Source organism: Rhinolophus hipposideros (assembly GCF_964194185.1).
Source record: "Rhinolophus hipposideros genome assembly, chromosome: 10".
NCBI lineage: Eukaryota > Metazoa > Chordata > Mammalia > Chiroptera > Rhinolophidae > Rhinolophus > Rhinolophus hipposideros.
The window spans coordinates 44,768,610-44,785,222 of record NC_138056.1 but is presented as its reverse complement, the minus strand read 5'-3'; the positions used below and the strand labels follow the sequence as shown (position 1 = coordinate 44,785,222).

The window sequence follows — 16,613 nt, the reverse complement described above, 5'->3', positions numbered from 1 at the left end:
AACTTTCAAAAATTATTTTCTAGATTCAGAATTTATATTTTTTGCAACTGTAATGACTGAGTAGACTTCTGCCTAAAATTTCAAAGAAAGCAAAAGCATGGGTTTAATTAATAAGGAATTTTTTCATCTGTCTTTTCTCTGGCGCCATTGGCTACAGGGTCAGTCTTTACAATTTACTAAGAATTTTGCTCCTGTCTCCCAGAATTCAAGCATAAATTACTGGAACCCCTTAGGAAAGAGCAGAAGAATGACTTTGTCCTGAATCTGCTTGGTCTTTACTCCAAAGACAATAGGGTTGAGTGCTGGTGGGATGATTACATAGAGATTGGCTAACATAATGTGAAAGGTATGAGAAACATTTTGCCCAAAGCGATGTGCAAGAATGGAGAAGAATTCTGGTATATAGAACATGAGGATGATACAGACATGGGAACCACAAGTGCGAAGGGCCTTCTTTCGGGCATCTCGGGAGGGGAGGCGAAAGATAGCACAGAGGATGAGGGTGTAGGAGACAGCAATTAGGATCACATCTATAATGACTGTCACGATGGGAACACAAAACCCATACCATATATTGATGGCGATATCAGCACAGGCAAGACGAGCAACACCTATATGCTCACAGTATGTATGAGGGATGATATGTGTCCTGCAAAAGGGTAGACGATTTACAAGGAAAACACATGGAGCAATAACACAGAAACTTCTGAAGGAAATTCCCACAGCAATTTTGACAATGGTCCTGAGGGTCAGAATAGTGGTGTATCTCAAGGGTAAGCAGATGGCCACGTAGCGATCAAATGCCATGGCCAGCAGTATAGCTGAATTCAGGACAAAGCTGTAGTGTAAAAAGAATAATTGGAAAACCATATAAATATGGACAGATAATTTTTGACAAAGAAGCTAAAAACATACGATGGAGGAAAGACAGCCTCTTCAATAAATGGTGTTGGCAGAATTGGATAGCTACGTGCAAAAGAATGAAACTGGACTGCTATCTGTCACCATGTACCAAAATTAATTCAAAATGGATCAAAGACTTAAGCATAAGACCTGACACAATAAACTGCATTGAAGAAAACATAGGTACTAAACTTATGGACCTTGGGTTCAAAGAGCATTTTATGAATTTGACTCCAAAGGCAATGGAAGTAAAAACTAAAATAAACAAATGGGATTATATGAAACTGAAAAGCTTCTGCACAGCAAAAGAAACCATTGACAAAATAATGAGGCAACCAACTGAATGGGAGAAGATTTTCGCAAACAGTTCCTCTGATAAGGGGCTAATATCCAAAATATACAAGGAACTCATGAAACTCAACAACAAAAAAACAAACAACCCAATTGAAAAATGGACAGAGGACCTGAAGAGACATTTCTCCAAAGAGGATATACAAATGGCAAATAGACATATGAAAAAATGCTCAACATCGCTAATCATCAGAGAAATGCAAATGAAAACCACAATGAGATATCACCTCACCCCAGTCAGAATGGCTTTCATCAACAAAACAAATAGTAACAAGTGTTGGAGAGGCTGTGGAGAAAAAGGAACTCTCATACACTGTTGGTGGGAATGCAGACTGGTGCAGCCGCTATGGAAGGCAGTGTGGAGGTTCCTCAAGAAATTACGAATAGAATTACCATATGACCCAGCAATCGCTCTCCTGGGTATCTACCCCAAAAATATAAAAGCATTTCTCTATAGAGACACGTGTACGCCAATGTTCATTGCAGCTTTGTTTACGGTGGCCAAGACATGGAAACAACCAAAATGTCCTTCGATAGATGAATGGATAAAGAAGTTGTGGTACATATACACAATGGAATACTATTCGGCGTTAAGGAAAGATGATATAGGAACATTTGTGACAACATGGATGGATCTCGAGAGAATAATGGTAAGTGAAACAAGTCAGACAGAAAAAGCAGAGAACCCTATGATTTCACTGATATGTGGTATATAAACCAAAAAGAACAAGACAAACAAATGAGAAACAAAAACTCATAGACACAGACAATAATTTAGTGGTTACCAGAGGGTAAGGGGGTGGGGGGTGGGTGATGAGGGTAAAGGGGATCAAATATATGGTGATGGAAGGAGAACTGACTCTGGGTGGTGAACACACAATGGGATTTATAGACGATGTAATACAGAATTGTACACCTGAAATCTATGTAAATTTACTAACAATTGTCACCCCAATAAAATTAATTAAAAAAAAAAAAAAGAATAATTGGGTAAGGCAGCCAGGAAAACTGATTTTCTGGGGACCAAACCAGAGGATAGTAAGGGTTTTAGGGACACATGTGGTAGATAATATGAGGTCAGTCGTGGCCAGCATGGAAAGGAAAAAGAACATGGGTGCATGAAGACTGTGCTCCACTGCAATAAAGTAGAGAAGCGTACTATTGCCCACAATGGCCACAAGATAGATAGAGCAGAAGGGGATGCTGATCCAGATGTGGTACTTCTCAAGTCCCGGGATGCCCAAAAGTGTGAAGGCATCTGTGTTGGAGCCACTCAGGTTGTAAGTGGCCATTGAGGTCTGATGAATAGCTTCTGTATCCTAAAAACAAATTGTGTATAGAGAACATGAGAAAAATGCTTGGTAATTCTTCCTCCACCCTCTCCTTAGGGCCAGCTCTCCTCCTCTTTCCTGTCTGCCAAGAAAGACCCTCCCATTGCTATTAAAATGAGCAAGATGCTCACCTTGCTCATCTCCTTAAGAAAGATTCCCCAGACCCAATATTCCAGGTACTAATCACTGAGTCACTCTGGAATCTTCTTCAAACTGCATAAAATGCTGTTCCCATTTTAATGATTGAGTTTTCCCTTGGTCAAGGTAAGTTGTTACTGTATAGATGTGAGCATAGAGAAAAACAACCTAACCACATGCAGAGATAGAAAGAAATAAGAAAAATGGGACACAATTGGGAAAATAAGGAGATAACTAATAATTCCAGATGTCTACTATGTGCTAGACTCCTATAAGGTATTATATTATTTAGAACAATCTTCTAAGATATATATTTTTATCTGTCTCATTTTTTTTACAAAAACTGGAACTCGGAGAGATAATCTTACTAGATCTCATCTTTAGTAACTGGTAAAGCCAAGATCATTAGATTCCATGGCCAATACTCGGATGCTGCTGGTCCACCCCAGATGACTGCCTCAGCATACTGTGACATGCCAAGGATTGAGAAGAGGCAGGGGATATAGAGAAGGGTGTAAGGAAAACTATGACACTGGAACTGTAATTTGTCCAGCACACAAACCCATTACAATGATTTTCCTGATAAACTTGACACTATAGAGCCTTGGTATTTGCAGACCAGAATGTTCTCTGAGACTGTGAAGTGTGATCCCTCACCATGAAAGATAATATGAGAAAGGATATGCAGCTCAGCCTCTAGCCCATACTTAGGATTTAATGAGGAAGTTGGTTTGAGTGTGTTTTTTATAATTACAGAGGTGACCTCTCGTAGAAGAAATATAAAACTTATATATTCTAAATTGTGGGTCAAGATAAAAGCAAATAGGCAACCTCTATAACAAGAATTAATCATTTTTGAGAACCTTTAATATACTCCACAAATCTAAAGCTTTTTACATGAAATCACTATTATAATACTCTTAACCCTGGGAGATAGGTAAGAATATTATCCATATTTTAAAGATGTAGAAACTGAAGCAGAGAGAAGTTAAGTAAGTTGTCAAAGGCCACACAATGAGATAATGGTAGAGCTGGGGATTAAACCCAAGGAGTCTTTTCTTACACTCCTGTGCACATAACCAAAATTCTCTATATAGTATCTGACACATCATATGTGCTCATACATGATATCTGGATAGCAAGAGATATAAAATTAAGTCACATAAAGAAAACACGGAAAACTGAAAGCGTAAATCAAATTAGTAGCATAAAATCAAGCATATACTTAAGATCATAAACATAGATTGTTTGAGCTCCTCTATTTAAAAGCATAGGTATCAATGAATTCTTTTAAAATAAAATCTTTTGCTCACATGAGAAAGACCTAAAACAAAATGACCCAAAAAGGATAAAGCAAAAAGGATAGACAAGTGTACTTCAGACAGATTTAAATACAAAGGAAGCAAGTCTAGCAAAGTAAAAATCAGAAAAAGAAAAATTAAATTAAAGAAATTAAATGAAGCAAAAGTGCTTTGTGCTATTAAAAGGAACACTTGTTAATGACCATGTCAAGTCATATTGCCTACAGATATTCCTTCTTAGCACCCTTATTTTAAATAATGTTCCTCAACAACAACAATCTGTTTATTTACCTACTTTTCCTCCTTTTAAAATTATTTTCCAGAGCCGGTCCCGTCGCTCAGGCAGTTAGAGCTCCATGCTCCTAACTCTGAAGGCTGCCGGTTCGATTCCCACATGGGCCAGTGGGCTCTCAACACAAGGTTGCCGGTTCAACTCCTGGAGTCCCCCAAGGGATGGTGGGCTCCACCCCCTGCAACTAGAAATGGCAACTGAACCTGGAACTGAGCTGTGCCCTCCACAACTAAGACTGAAAGGACAACAACTTGAAGCTGAATGGCACCCTCCACAACTAAGATTGAAAGAACGACAACTTGACTTGGAAAAAAGGCCTGGAAGTACACACTGTTCCCCAATAAAGTCCTGTTCCCCTTCCCCAATAAAATCTTTTTAAAAAAATTATTTTCCACAGACCTCCTATAATTCTCTTGATTCTTTGAAGACACATGTCTAGCTATAACAAGTTTAATATCCTTGTCACTCACCTATCCAAAAAGTTTTCTTCAGAGTAGCATGACATCATTCTGGATGGCTTTATTTTGTTACTGAAAGTCAACCACCCAATTCCAGGGTCGTATCTTTGAGATACTGTAACCCAAAATTGACTAACCTCATAAATCACACATTTAGACATTCTATTTTCTATCTGTTCAATGATACAGTTTGGTTTTTACCAATTTGTTCTTCAACTACATTGAGCTTTCCAGGGAAGTAAATTTTTCATAACTATTCAGTCAGTGTCCAGGTGTCTTTACACTTCTCATTATCTAGGTTAAATTCCATGATTCATCATTTCATTTCAATTACTCTCTTATAAATACGTTGCTTTTGCCTTGCTCTACTGACCTTCCACCAGGTATGTGTGGCAAAACTCAATTCCTAGATTAATCAACCTAATAAGTAGGCTAGGTCATGATGGAAAACACTGCTTAAACATGTATATTTGTGTTTCCATAATTTCATGATCATCAGCCTTGAATTTAACCCTTGACACTGCTCAGTCATCCAACAACATAATCTTCTTCAGTTCAATCTCTCTCTACGACTTTTGTTTCCATGCTCTCCTCTAAGTACATTCACCATCTCCAACTCCTTCTTTCTTTCTCAACAGATAATCTTTTATTTTATTAATACTTCACAGAGAAATTAGAGGCCATTATATATAAAATCATGCAAGACAGCCATCACATCTGTGTGTGTGTGTGTGTGTGTGTGTGTGCGTGTGTGTATTTCAATACCTTTTTTCTATGCTTTTTTTTCTTGTTATAATTGGGATATGTATGCCTTTTATATCTGGAGCCAAACTCAAACCCTTATCTTTTATGTCTAGTTTTCTCATCTTGTCAAGTACATTTCATTATCATTCATTCTATGTCTCGCCTTTTAAAAATTCTGCTCCTTCAGCATTTAAATAATTAAAATGTGCTCAAATATCTTCCAGTCTAAACTATGTATGAGGAAATAATTATATTCTCTCATTCATTGTTAAATATGTAGTTGTCTACACTACTTATCTTCACACTTATTCTCTATTTACCTTTAACTTACGCTACTCTCATTTCTGTCCTCACCTTTCCACAGAAGCGGCTTTCACTAAGGTTATTAGTTGTCCTACCTTTCGGTCCTTGCTTGACTTCTCAGCAGCTTTTGACAGTACTGGTTATACCCTCAATCTTGAAACATTCTCTTAACGTTTTATCACAATACTCGAGTGTTTCTTTAACCTTTCTGGCATCGAATCTCATCCTTTGCCCGTTCTTTCTATTCTATGTCTCTTAAATCCTGATATTCCTCAAGGCTCTAGCTGAAGCCTCCTCTTCTCTCCATACATTTCCTGATCTATATCATCAATTCCTAAGACCCCAATTAATAGCTATACATTGACATCTCCCAATTCTTTACCTCTTATTTAGATCTTTCAAAACACACATATCAAACTGCACACTGGATATCGTGTTTTGGATATTTCATAGGCACCTCAAATTTAATTTTTTAAAAAATTATAATTAAAACCCATTACATTTCTTCACAAACCTGATGTCCTTTACTATGTCTTATATTTCAGAGACTATCAATACCATCCACTGAAAGACCCAAAGCAGAAATTTGAAATTGATCATTTATAACTTCATCTTTATAAACCCCCATGTGCAATCAATTATCCAATACTTTTTTGAATCAAAAAAGAAAAAAAGTCCTTAACATAGGTAACAAGATCTCCATAATCTGGTCTGGCTACCTTTTCAGCCTTCTTTTTACACTCCAGGAATGTTGGCCAGACAAAAAAAAATCTCAAATTTTCTAAAAATGTATGTTAAAAGCAATTTCAATATAAAAAAAGATCATGGTAAATTCTTCTACCACTTTATTTTCAGGGTTCCCACTACAATATTTAGTTATTTTTTCTTAAATTTTGACCTAGTATCTACTGAAATTCATATTTTTTTCTCTGCAGACAAACTGAAATGGAGCCAGAGATAATGGAAGCCCAGGTGATGAAGAAGAATGACACCACCCCATCCCTAAGGTTGAGCTATCATACTGACAAGTGTTCAGAGTGGTCCCATGCAATGAGTTGTCATGCATCATTATTACATTTCCCTGAACAATAGTTGTTATAGATAAATAAGAGTCTAAACAGATAATGTGTGCTATTCTCCATAAAGGTAAGGTAACATGTGTTTCTTCAGTGTCAAAGTCTCCTGACTACGAGACAACGCACATACTTCCTCCCTTGACTTTAGAACAACTATTCTCATCCCTACTCCTGTCTCCAAACAAGGCCAAGTTCTATTCATCATTCAAGTCTCAACTAATCTCCTTTTCATTCAGCTTAAATATGACTTCCTTGGGAATAGTCCTCCTGACCGCTCTCTGTTAGCAAATTCTATTTCCAAATTGTGTTTCCTATTTTTTGAAATTCAGCATGCTTACAACTATAATACTTGTTTAATATTTATTTTCTCTGCTAGACTGCAATCTGTACAAAGGCAAAGATCATGTCAATTTTATTAGTTTTGTCTTTTTGTTGTTATTTCCATAATACTTTCAAAGTCCACACAATAATGGTACTTAAAAGGTGCTCAAAAAATATTTCTGGAATTGAATATCACTAATAAGTCAAGACAAAAATAATATTTTCATTGTCTCTGAAAATATATTTGAAATCATTAAATATTATTTCCTTTACTGTATAAGTAAAGGAAAATAAACTTTTGCAAACTGGCAGCCAATAATAATCCAAACAAGGATGCTAAAGGCATTTCCATTAACGATAAAAAAATATCATGAGTATTAATATTGCTCAATTGGTTCTATCCAGAGAAATAAGGACTGCTTATTTTTGCCCAACACTTTTGTCTCAGTTTAGGTGAAAATTCTTCCACAAAACATTTTCTTAACCCCCAAAGTATTTCCTTTTATTCACACCAAGAGAACTATGTACTTACGGAAGCACTTATCATAATTTATTGCACTTACTGCCTATCTTCTATTCTTGAGTGTAAAGACATTTTCATATTAATAGTTTTATCTCTTAATTCTAGCTCAGTTTCTATAAAACACTTAAGTTTTATTGAATAAATAAATAATGCATAAATCATTGCACACAAACTTCTATTTGATAGGGGACCTTTGTACTTTTTCCACCACACTTCTCCCCACTTCACTTCTATTCATTCTTCTGTTTACTCTACGTTCCATTAAAGTGCAGTTTATGATTGAATGGCTAAAATAATGAATGAATAAATTAAAACACAACCACACATACACAGCACATTTACACATATGCCCAGACATGTGGAATCATAGGCAAAGTCTGCAGAAAGTCACATCATTGTTACTGCTGAAAAACCTGGATTTTTAGAGTCAAGTATCTTGGATTTGTAGTTGATCTGTGCCTCTTTTTTCATTATACCAAACAAATTATTTGATCTCTCTAAAATACCTGTTTCATCATAGAATTTTTATGGGGATTACAGTCCTCAATTCAGTGACTGGAAATGTTAAGCTCTCAATAAATAGCAGCTATTTGTAATATCAGTATTATTATAAACATATGCAAATACACAGAGATGGCAGAAAACCAGAAATGACAGAAGGTTTTAATCACAAGGAAACCAGAGAGTCCGACCCTGCTCTTCTGGATCCAAGGTCTCAGACCACATTTAGATTTGGCTGTTGAATTTTGTCCTCGAGACAGCTCACTTCTACTTGTTCCCTTCTGCCCCATTTATTCATCTTAATTCCAACCCCTAAGACTTTAAAATCTGACCCCCAGTCCTACTGATTCTATTTCATGGGGAAAGTTGGATTGAGTCCATCCCATCTTTTGTTAACCTCACCTTGTGGCTCCTCGTAGGTCCTCTATTTGTCTTTCAGTTAGCCTCCGCCAGGATCTGGGCCTGAGTTTTGCCCTTGGCTTCCAGCCTTGCAGCCTTGCCAGCCTTGCCCAACATCTAATCTCCAAAGTCCAGCCCTTAGTGAGGGCCAAGGGATGAACAGAAACAGCACCCTCAAGTGGCCAATCCTCTTATTCATCTTCCTGGACTACGGAGAGGGCACTCAAACTTGCGTGCCCCTGAGAAACCATAGCCACAGATCCAATCAGTGAGCTGTGGACTGCACAGTGACGCACATCCCAGGGCTCCAGCTCTTGAGGTTTTGAGGTCCCAAAGGCTGGGGTGGACTGAATCCCTGCAATTTCAGGTCTTCTAGGACAGGCAGTATCTTTAGCAAGCAGAGTCCTCCAGGGCTTTTGAAATGGAAAAATTCTCTCCACTGCTGCTAAAGCCATCTACAGTGACATCTCTGTGTGTTTATTTGGGTGAGAGAGAGAGAGGACTTACATGTCTTTGTGTCTCTGTGGGTTATTTGGTTTATGTTATAAATATACAATCATTTTTGTAAATACATATAATGACTACTCTAGCATGAAAATACAAATGGATCTATGGAAGGAGGGGCATATTTTCTACTTTCTGAATCAAGCCTGAAAATGGAATGCCCTGGTTATCACAAATAGGTCATATTGATCAAATACTTGAACTTTCATATAGAACTCCTTACAGATACACTTGCCAGTCCTATAGATTCAGACTGCAAACTATCTTTAGAACCATTTTCCTCCTTTAGTCGTCATCTTTATTTCCTTATCACTTCCACTATTGGGCCCATGCAGTATTCAATTCATTGAGGAAGATGTATGTGAAAGATGTAGTGAAATAATCAATAGATCATATGGGTAAAAATAATCACTACCTTTATAACTGTTTTATAAATTTAATGTGTCAAGAAAGTAAATAACAAAGGTATCTGATCAGGCCTGGGGGAGATGGAAAAAAGATTCAAAAGATATTTGAGGGGGCGGACGGGTGACTCAGTTGGTTAGAGTGTGAGCTCTGGGCAACTGGGCTGCAGGTTTGATTCCCACATGGGCCAGCGAACTGTGCCCTCCGCAACTAGAATGAAGTCAATGAGCAACTGCTCAGCTCCCCGGTAGCCAGATGACTCAGTTGGTTGGAGTGCGTCCTCTCAACCACAAGGCTGCCCGTTCAACTCCTCGTCTCCGGCAAGGGATGGTGGGCTGTGCCTCCTGCAACTAACAACGGCAACTGGATCTGGAGCTGAGCTGCGCCCTCCACAACTAAGATTGAAAGGACAATGACTTGACTTGGGAAAAAGTCCTGCAAGTACACACTGTTCCCCAATAAAGTCCTGTTGCCCTTCCCCAATAAAATCTTTAAAAAAAAAAAAAAAAGATATTTGACAGACAAAGTTAATTTCAACTAAAAGCTAATAAAATCAATAATGTTTATTGGGCTCTTGAATGTGTCAATTAGAGGGCCAAATCCTTTAAAAACATTATCAGATTTAGTTCTTATTCCCTGCCAATGCAGTAGATCCCCTTATTGTTTTCATATTACAGGTGAGAAAAATGATACATAAAAAGTTTATCTAAATTGTTCAGCTATTAAGTGGAGAATTTTCTAACTACCATAGGTAGTCTGACTCCTGAACCCTATTTCTATATCACTTTATACTATATGATCTCCAATAGGCTAAGGAAAGGGGAGAACATTCCAGACACAGAAAAAAGTATGTGCAAAGGGCCTTAGGCAAGATGGAGGGAGAAATGAATGTAAGCATCTTAGAAGCAAGTATTTTGTTTTTCACTTGTGGCTCATACTTAAAAAAAAAAAAATTGCGGTGTAAAAAGTTATGGGTAATGGAAACTCCTGTTAGTACATAGTCTTTTTTAGTACGTAAATAGATAGTTTTAAGGAAATATTTTGAAAGATGACATAGCGCTTAACAGCATGTTCTCTGCCCCAGTTTGCCATTCACTCCTTTATGCATTCATCCAAGCACCATGTGTGGAAGCAGTTTGCAGGAAAGCACAGAAAAGGAGAAGGGGAAATGGCTTGAGGCCAGACACGGACTACTGGCTGCAATTACCAACTCCACCAGGCCTCCTGTGTACATGGAAATCTTACCTATCTCATAAGGCTTGAGGATGAATTGTGATGTTGTATGTAAGGCACTTTGCACATTGTTTGGGACATTATATGACAGTCAATCTGTTTAATTTTATTTTATTATAATTACTGTGTAACAGGTGCTCTGGATGCAGATATGGCTAAGGCAATTTTTACTGTCCTCAAGGAGATCACAGATTTGTGGGGGAAACACACAGAGAAGCAGGCAATTTCAGTACAGAGTGACAAGAAATATGATCTAAAAAACACAGGGAGCTGTAAGGACAGGAAGGAGAGTGCTGATATAATTAGGAAAGAGCAACAGGATGTTCAAGAATTGTATATTAAAGCTGTGTTTTAAAGGAAAAATAGGAGTTTTCAAGGCAGAGAGAATATTATTTCAAACGTGAAGAAGATAATGAGAACATAGTGAGAATTGGCAAACTATCTGCACCTTGATGTGCAGACTGGAAACTGGATGTAGATGAGTCTGAGAAGAGGGAAAGAGGGAGATCAGAAGAGTTTGGGGAGGTAAGCAGGCACTGTACCTTGTACTTTGGAACTTGGATCTTATTCTAAAGGCTAAAGGATGAAGGGGCTGATGGAAGGTTTCACTCGGGAATGTGACAAAATGAAACTGACATGTGTAAAGTTCGATATGGCTGTCATGTGTACTTGCTACTGGAATGCAGTGAGATGCACCTGGAGTGATGCTTTAGAGACGGCAAAATTATTTTGAGAACTTTCACTGTAGTCCAGGCAGAGATGATGTGGAACTAGGTATGCAGAAAGGATGCAGGAATGAATTAAATAATGCTCCTTCCAGAACTGAGACAAGGGAAAGGCTAGTGAGATGCCCAGGACACAAAATTAATGAAGCATTGACTCTCAGGGTCTTAAGTGCTCTAAGCACCTCTATAGGGTTCACTGATCAGAACATAAACAATCAAGGTGTTACTGGCCATTCAACAGAAAAGGAATTAAGTATTTTCTTAATTTGTTTCTATCAGCAGTTTAGCTGGAGGCAGAACCAGGCACCAAGTCCCAGAAGTCACTCCCTTGGGACTTTCCAAGAGCAATAAATGATCCCCAGCTCATTCTGCCTTCTGTGCAGTGGGGAGTCTCCTGCTGTGGTTGAGGGAATGGATGGTGGTGCGTGAACTAGGCTACACACGTTGCAGGCAGAACAGTTCCTGGGAATTTAGACACACAGACACGTAGCAGTTACGGTAATGGTATAGACTATAAGGAGCCATTCCTTTGTCTGTGGACTAGCCACATGGTCAGAAGGCAAAGTGAGTAACTTTTTTAGAGTATACTTTTTTGAGTACCCTTCCCCATGCTTCTCATTCTCTGGATCTACATTTCTCCCCTGCTCCCCTGGCAGCAATTTTTCCAGCGCTGTAGGCTCAGCCTTCTTGTGCTCTTTCCCAGGAATAATGTCCACTCCTGTACCTTGCTCCCTGAGCCTCCCCCAGGGACACTTTGCAGTTGTGATTGTCCCATTCTGGTTTTCTATTCAGGTAAACATGTATAGTGAGAACTTCAGCAGTCTGGGGGCTTTGAATAGGGTCTATTTCAAGAGAGTGCTCTAATCTTTTAAGTCATTTTAAGTCAAGGTAGGAATCCAGATCTGAGATGTGCCTGAGTGGGTGGTCCGGGGAGAGGGAGCTTTTGATAGGTTAAGGAAGTTAGGGATTCTGTGGGTTCTTCTCAAATCTTATTCTCTTTGGGTGGCTAAATCCTGACTTTAATTTCCTAGTTGCCCATGAAGTCTGGGCTCACACACACAGCTTCCTCCAGTTTAAAAGCTTGAGACACCCCATCAGAAATATTATTTTGCTCAGCAAGTTAATCTTTGTAAGTATGGAAAATGCTCTAGTTTTTAACTTTAAATAACATTAGGAATATGTCTTAATATGAAGTAAAGAACAACTATATATCTTTCCATACACACCTCTATTCTTTGGTAAGCATAACTCCCTATTCTTTGCCATGCCAGTTTATGACACCAAAGAAGACCTGAAGTGCTCGTAATCAATACCAGACTTCTCAGTATATTTTTAAAAGTCAAAGAATAACTCCAGATGCTTCATGAATATAGAGAAAATTAGATTATTGTGGATTAGAGGGGATATTGGGTAAATTTGTTGAAGGGTTGAAGATAATAAATTAAATAACTTCTAATGAAAGTATTCTTTTTAACCATCACTTTAATAAAACAATGAACTTCATCATATTTTCATATATTTGACAGTAATAAAATAATATCACAATTTTTCCATATGGTAAAAAAATTAAAATTATCAGATAAAATTAAATTTATCATTAATTCACTATCCAGATATAATAATAGTTATATCTTGATGTTTTCTCTACCAGACATCTTATCTATGCAAACACATATTTATAAATAATTGTTATTGTTCCACAATGACCCTAAGCACAAACATTTTTGCAGTCTCTTTTTAATTTAATAATAAATGGTAAATTTTAAATAGCATTTATTTTTTTAAATCAAAATAATTATGCTCTTCGTGTATGTTGATCTTTCCTGATATAGAATAAAAAGGATGTTTTGTTTGTTAATGAGAAAATTAATTTCCTTTTTGATTAATATTATTTATTACTTTTTAGTCTATTTAAAATGAACTCCTTTTTCCCTTTTATGCACATGTTCATATCTCTGTACATTTCATAGGTAATCAGTAGATGCTTGGGTAATCAATAAACCAATAGTTGATTAGATAAATGTGTGTGCTAGATAACAGAATTGTTGCTTAGTTCAACAAAACACTTTTGTTTCTATTCATTTTTTATATTCTTTATAAAAATTTATACTTTTCTTCCTTGTCTTAAAATGTTTAGTCAGAGATTAGTATGTTTACTAATGTTTAGTAGCACGTTTAGTAATGTTTAGTAACATTTAGTAATGTTTAGTAATAGATTATTACAGGTTTTAAATTTTCTTTTCTTTTTTTTTTTTTTTTTTTGCCTTTTTTTGTTGAGAGCCCACTGGCCCATGTGGGAATCGAACCAGCAGCCTTCGGAGTTAGGAGCATGGAGCTCCAAATGCCTGAGCCACTGGGCTGGCCCAGGTTTTAAAATTTTGTAAGAACATCATTTTAAGTTTATGTTAATTGTGTAAGAAAATAGTACCAGCCTCAGAATTTTCCTTGGAAGCATCTTTTTAAAATTCTTTGATCCCAAGTGACCGGTTAGCTCAATTGGTTGGAGCATGGTGCTGATAGCACCAAGGTTGTCGGTTCGATCCCCACATGGGCCACTGTGAGCTGCGCCCTCAAAAAAAAAAAAAAATCCTTTGATCCCACTTTGAATCTTTAGAATCCTTCTCTCCGAAGTAGATTACTGCACACATTTGGGTCCACACTTAACACCTCTGAATAGGTAGGAACTCATTAACTGGGATTTTACATAGCAGATCTGAGCCCATTGCAAGTTAATAAATAAATGCTTTAATTGATTGTGACAGGCTAGCTCTCTAACTTTCTTTCTCCTTACAGATAAGTGATAAACGTTTTATACCGTAATTCAGGCATGTCAGCTCCCAACTATTCCACTGTCAATTATGATATGTTTGTTCTCACTGGCATCCCTGGCCTGAAGGAGCTACACATGTGGATCTCCATCCCCTTCTGCCTGATGTACCTGGTGGCTGTGACAGGAAATGGCATCCTGATCTGTGTGGTGGCAGTGGAGCGCAGTCTTCATGAACCCATGTACCTCTTCCTCTCCTTGCTGGCTTTTTGGGATCTAATTCTATCTACATCCACAGTACCCAAAGCCCTGAGCATCTTCTGGTTTGATGACATCAACATCTCTTTTGGTGGTTGTGTAACCCAACTCTTCTTCATGCATTTTGCCTTTGTAGTGGAGTCAGGCATTCTCTTGGCCATGGCTTTTGACCGCTATGTAGCCATCTGCTACCCACTGAGGTACACCACCATTCTTAGCTTTGGTGTCATTGGCAAAATAGGGGGCATTATAGTGCTCAGGGGTTTTGCAACTGTTTTCCCCATTGTCTTCCTTGTGAAACGCCTACCCTTCTGTCGTACAAACATCATTGCCCACACTTTCTGTGAACACATGGGACTGGCAAAGCTGGCTTGTGCTGATATCACCATCAATATTTGGTATGGAATCTCTGTGCCATTACTCAGTGTTATGATGGATATGGTGACAATAGTCATCTCCTACATGCTTATTCTGCAGGCAGTCTTCAGGTTTCCATCCCAGGATGCTAGGCTGAAAGCACTCAGCACCTGTGGTTCCCATGTCTGTGTCATCCTCATGTTTTACCTTCCAGGGATTTTCACTGTCATTGCTCAGCGCTTTGGCCAAAAAATCCCCAAGCATGTCCACATCCTGCTAGCCAATCTCTATGTTCTTGTTCCTCCCATGATGAACCCAATTATCTATGGAGTAAAGACGAAACAGATTCGTGAGCGAGTGGCCCTTGTGTTTTCTTCCAAAGGGAAGTGTTGTTGAGGTTGCCTGAATCTCATGGTGGTTCCTTACAGGCAAGAAAGAAGGGTCCTATTAGGAAAGAAAAAACATAGCTGCTATTTAGGACAGGTTCTATTTGCTATGAAATTCGTCTTTTTTTATTAGATAAGGTAGATCCAAATTGTATAAGTCGTTCATTTCAAAGGTAAATAGTTTTTTTAGAATATGTGTATTCTGTGTCTATGAGTTTTTGTTTCTTTATTTGTTTGTCTTGTTCCTTTGTTGCTTTCAGTTTTATATGCCATATATCAGAGAAGTCATATGGTTCTCGACTTTTTATGTCTTATTTTGCTTAGCATAATAATCTCAAGATCTATCCATGTTGTTGCAAATGGCACTATTTTTCTTATGGCACATCTTTTCTTATGGCAGAGTAGTATTCTATTGTGTATATATGAGGTCTGCCAATTAAGTTTGTAAACTTATCACAATGAGTTGCTAACCTTTTTTGATATCAGAGGGATTATTCATTATGAATTTGTACCAACTGGACAGTTAACCAAGTTTACTATTTGGAAGGGCTGAAAAGCCTGAGTGAAAAAGTTAAATGACCTGAACTTTTAGGCAACAATTCATGGCTCTTGCATCACGACAATGCACCAGCTCACACAACACTGTCTGGGAGGGAGTTTTCAGCTGTAAGCAAATAACTGCATTGGAACACTCTCCCTACTCACCTGATCTGGCCCCCAATGACTTCGTTTTTTATCTGAAGAGAAAGGAAATATTGAAAGGAAGACATTTTGATGACATTCAGGACATCAAGGGTAATGTGATGACAGCTCTGATGACCATCCCAGGAAAAGAGGTCTAAAATTGCTTTGAAGGGTGGACTAGGCTCTGGTATTGGTGCATAGCTTCCTAAGAGGAGTACTTCAATGGTGACCATACTGATATTCAGTAATGAGATATGTAACACTATTTCTAGGATGAGTTCACGAATTTAATTGTCAGGCCTCATAAACTACATCTTTATCCAATCATTTATCGAAGGACACTGGCTGTTTCTGCGTTTAGTGGTTACTAGAAGGTAAGCGGGGATGGGGGTGGTAGAAGAGTGTAAACAGGGTCAAATAAATGGTGATGGAAGGAGAACTGACTCTGGGTGGTGAACACACAATGTAATATATACATGATGTAATACAGAATTGTACACCTGAAACCTATGTAATTTTGCTAACCATTGTTACCCAATAAATTTTAATTTTTTTAAAAAAGTGTACTCACAGACATACAAACTAGTACTTTAAATGTACACAAGTTCTTCAGTATTTAATGATAATATCTCTATTTTTATCAAACAAAAAAA

General features: G+C 37.8%; 2 protein-coding genes across 3 annotated transcripts; one reads left to right on the top strand and one right to left on the bottom strand.

Annotated features, from left to right (window-relative positions):
• Positions 1-216: 216 nt before the first annotated feature.
• On the bottom strand, positions 217-2,546 carry LOC308503850 (olfactory receptor 52H1-like; the record flags this gene model as incomplete). Of its 2 annotated transcripts, none has more annotated exons than XM_081063521.1 (2): positions 217-838; positions 2,221-2,546. In XM_081063521.1, 2 exons carry the CDS (start codon positions 2,544-2,546, stop codon positions 217-219), a joined length of 948 nt encoding a protein of 315 aa, XP_080919647.1. The 2 variants fall into 2 exon arrangements, with proteins under 2 accessions (XP_080919647.1, XP_080919646.1); XM_081063520.1 differs by having other exon boundaries at positions 217-861; positions 2,244-2,546.
• Positions 2,547-14,335: 11,789 nt separating this feature from the next.
• LOC308503810 (olfactory receptor 52B2-like) lies at positions 14,336-15,286 on the top strand (the record flags this gene model as incomplete). Its single annotated transcript, XM_081063475.1, has 1 exon — positions 14,336-15,286. The coding sequence occupies one exon, from the start codon at positions 14,336-14,338 to the stop codon at positions 15,284-15,286; it is 951 nt and encodes a 316-aa protein (XP_080919601.1).
• Between the last annotated feature and the right edge of the window lie 1,327 nt (positions 15,287-16,613).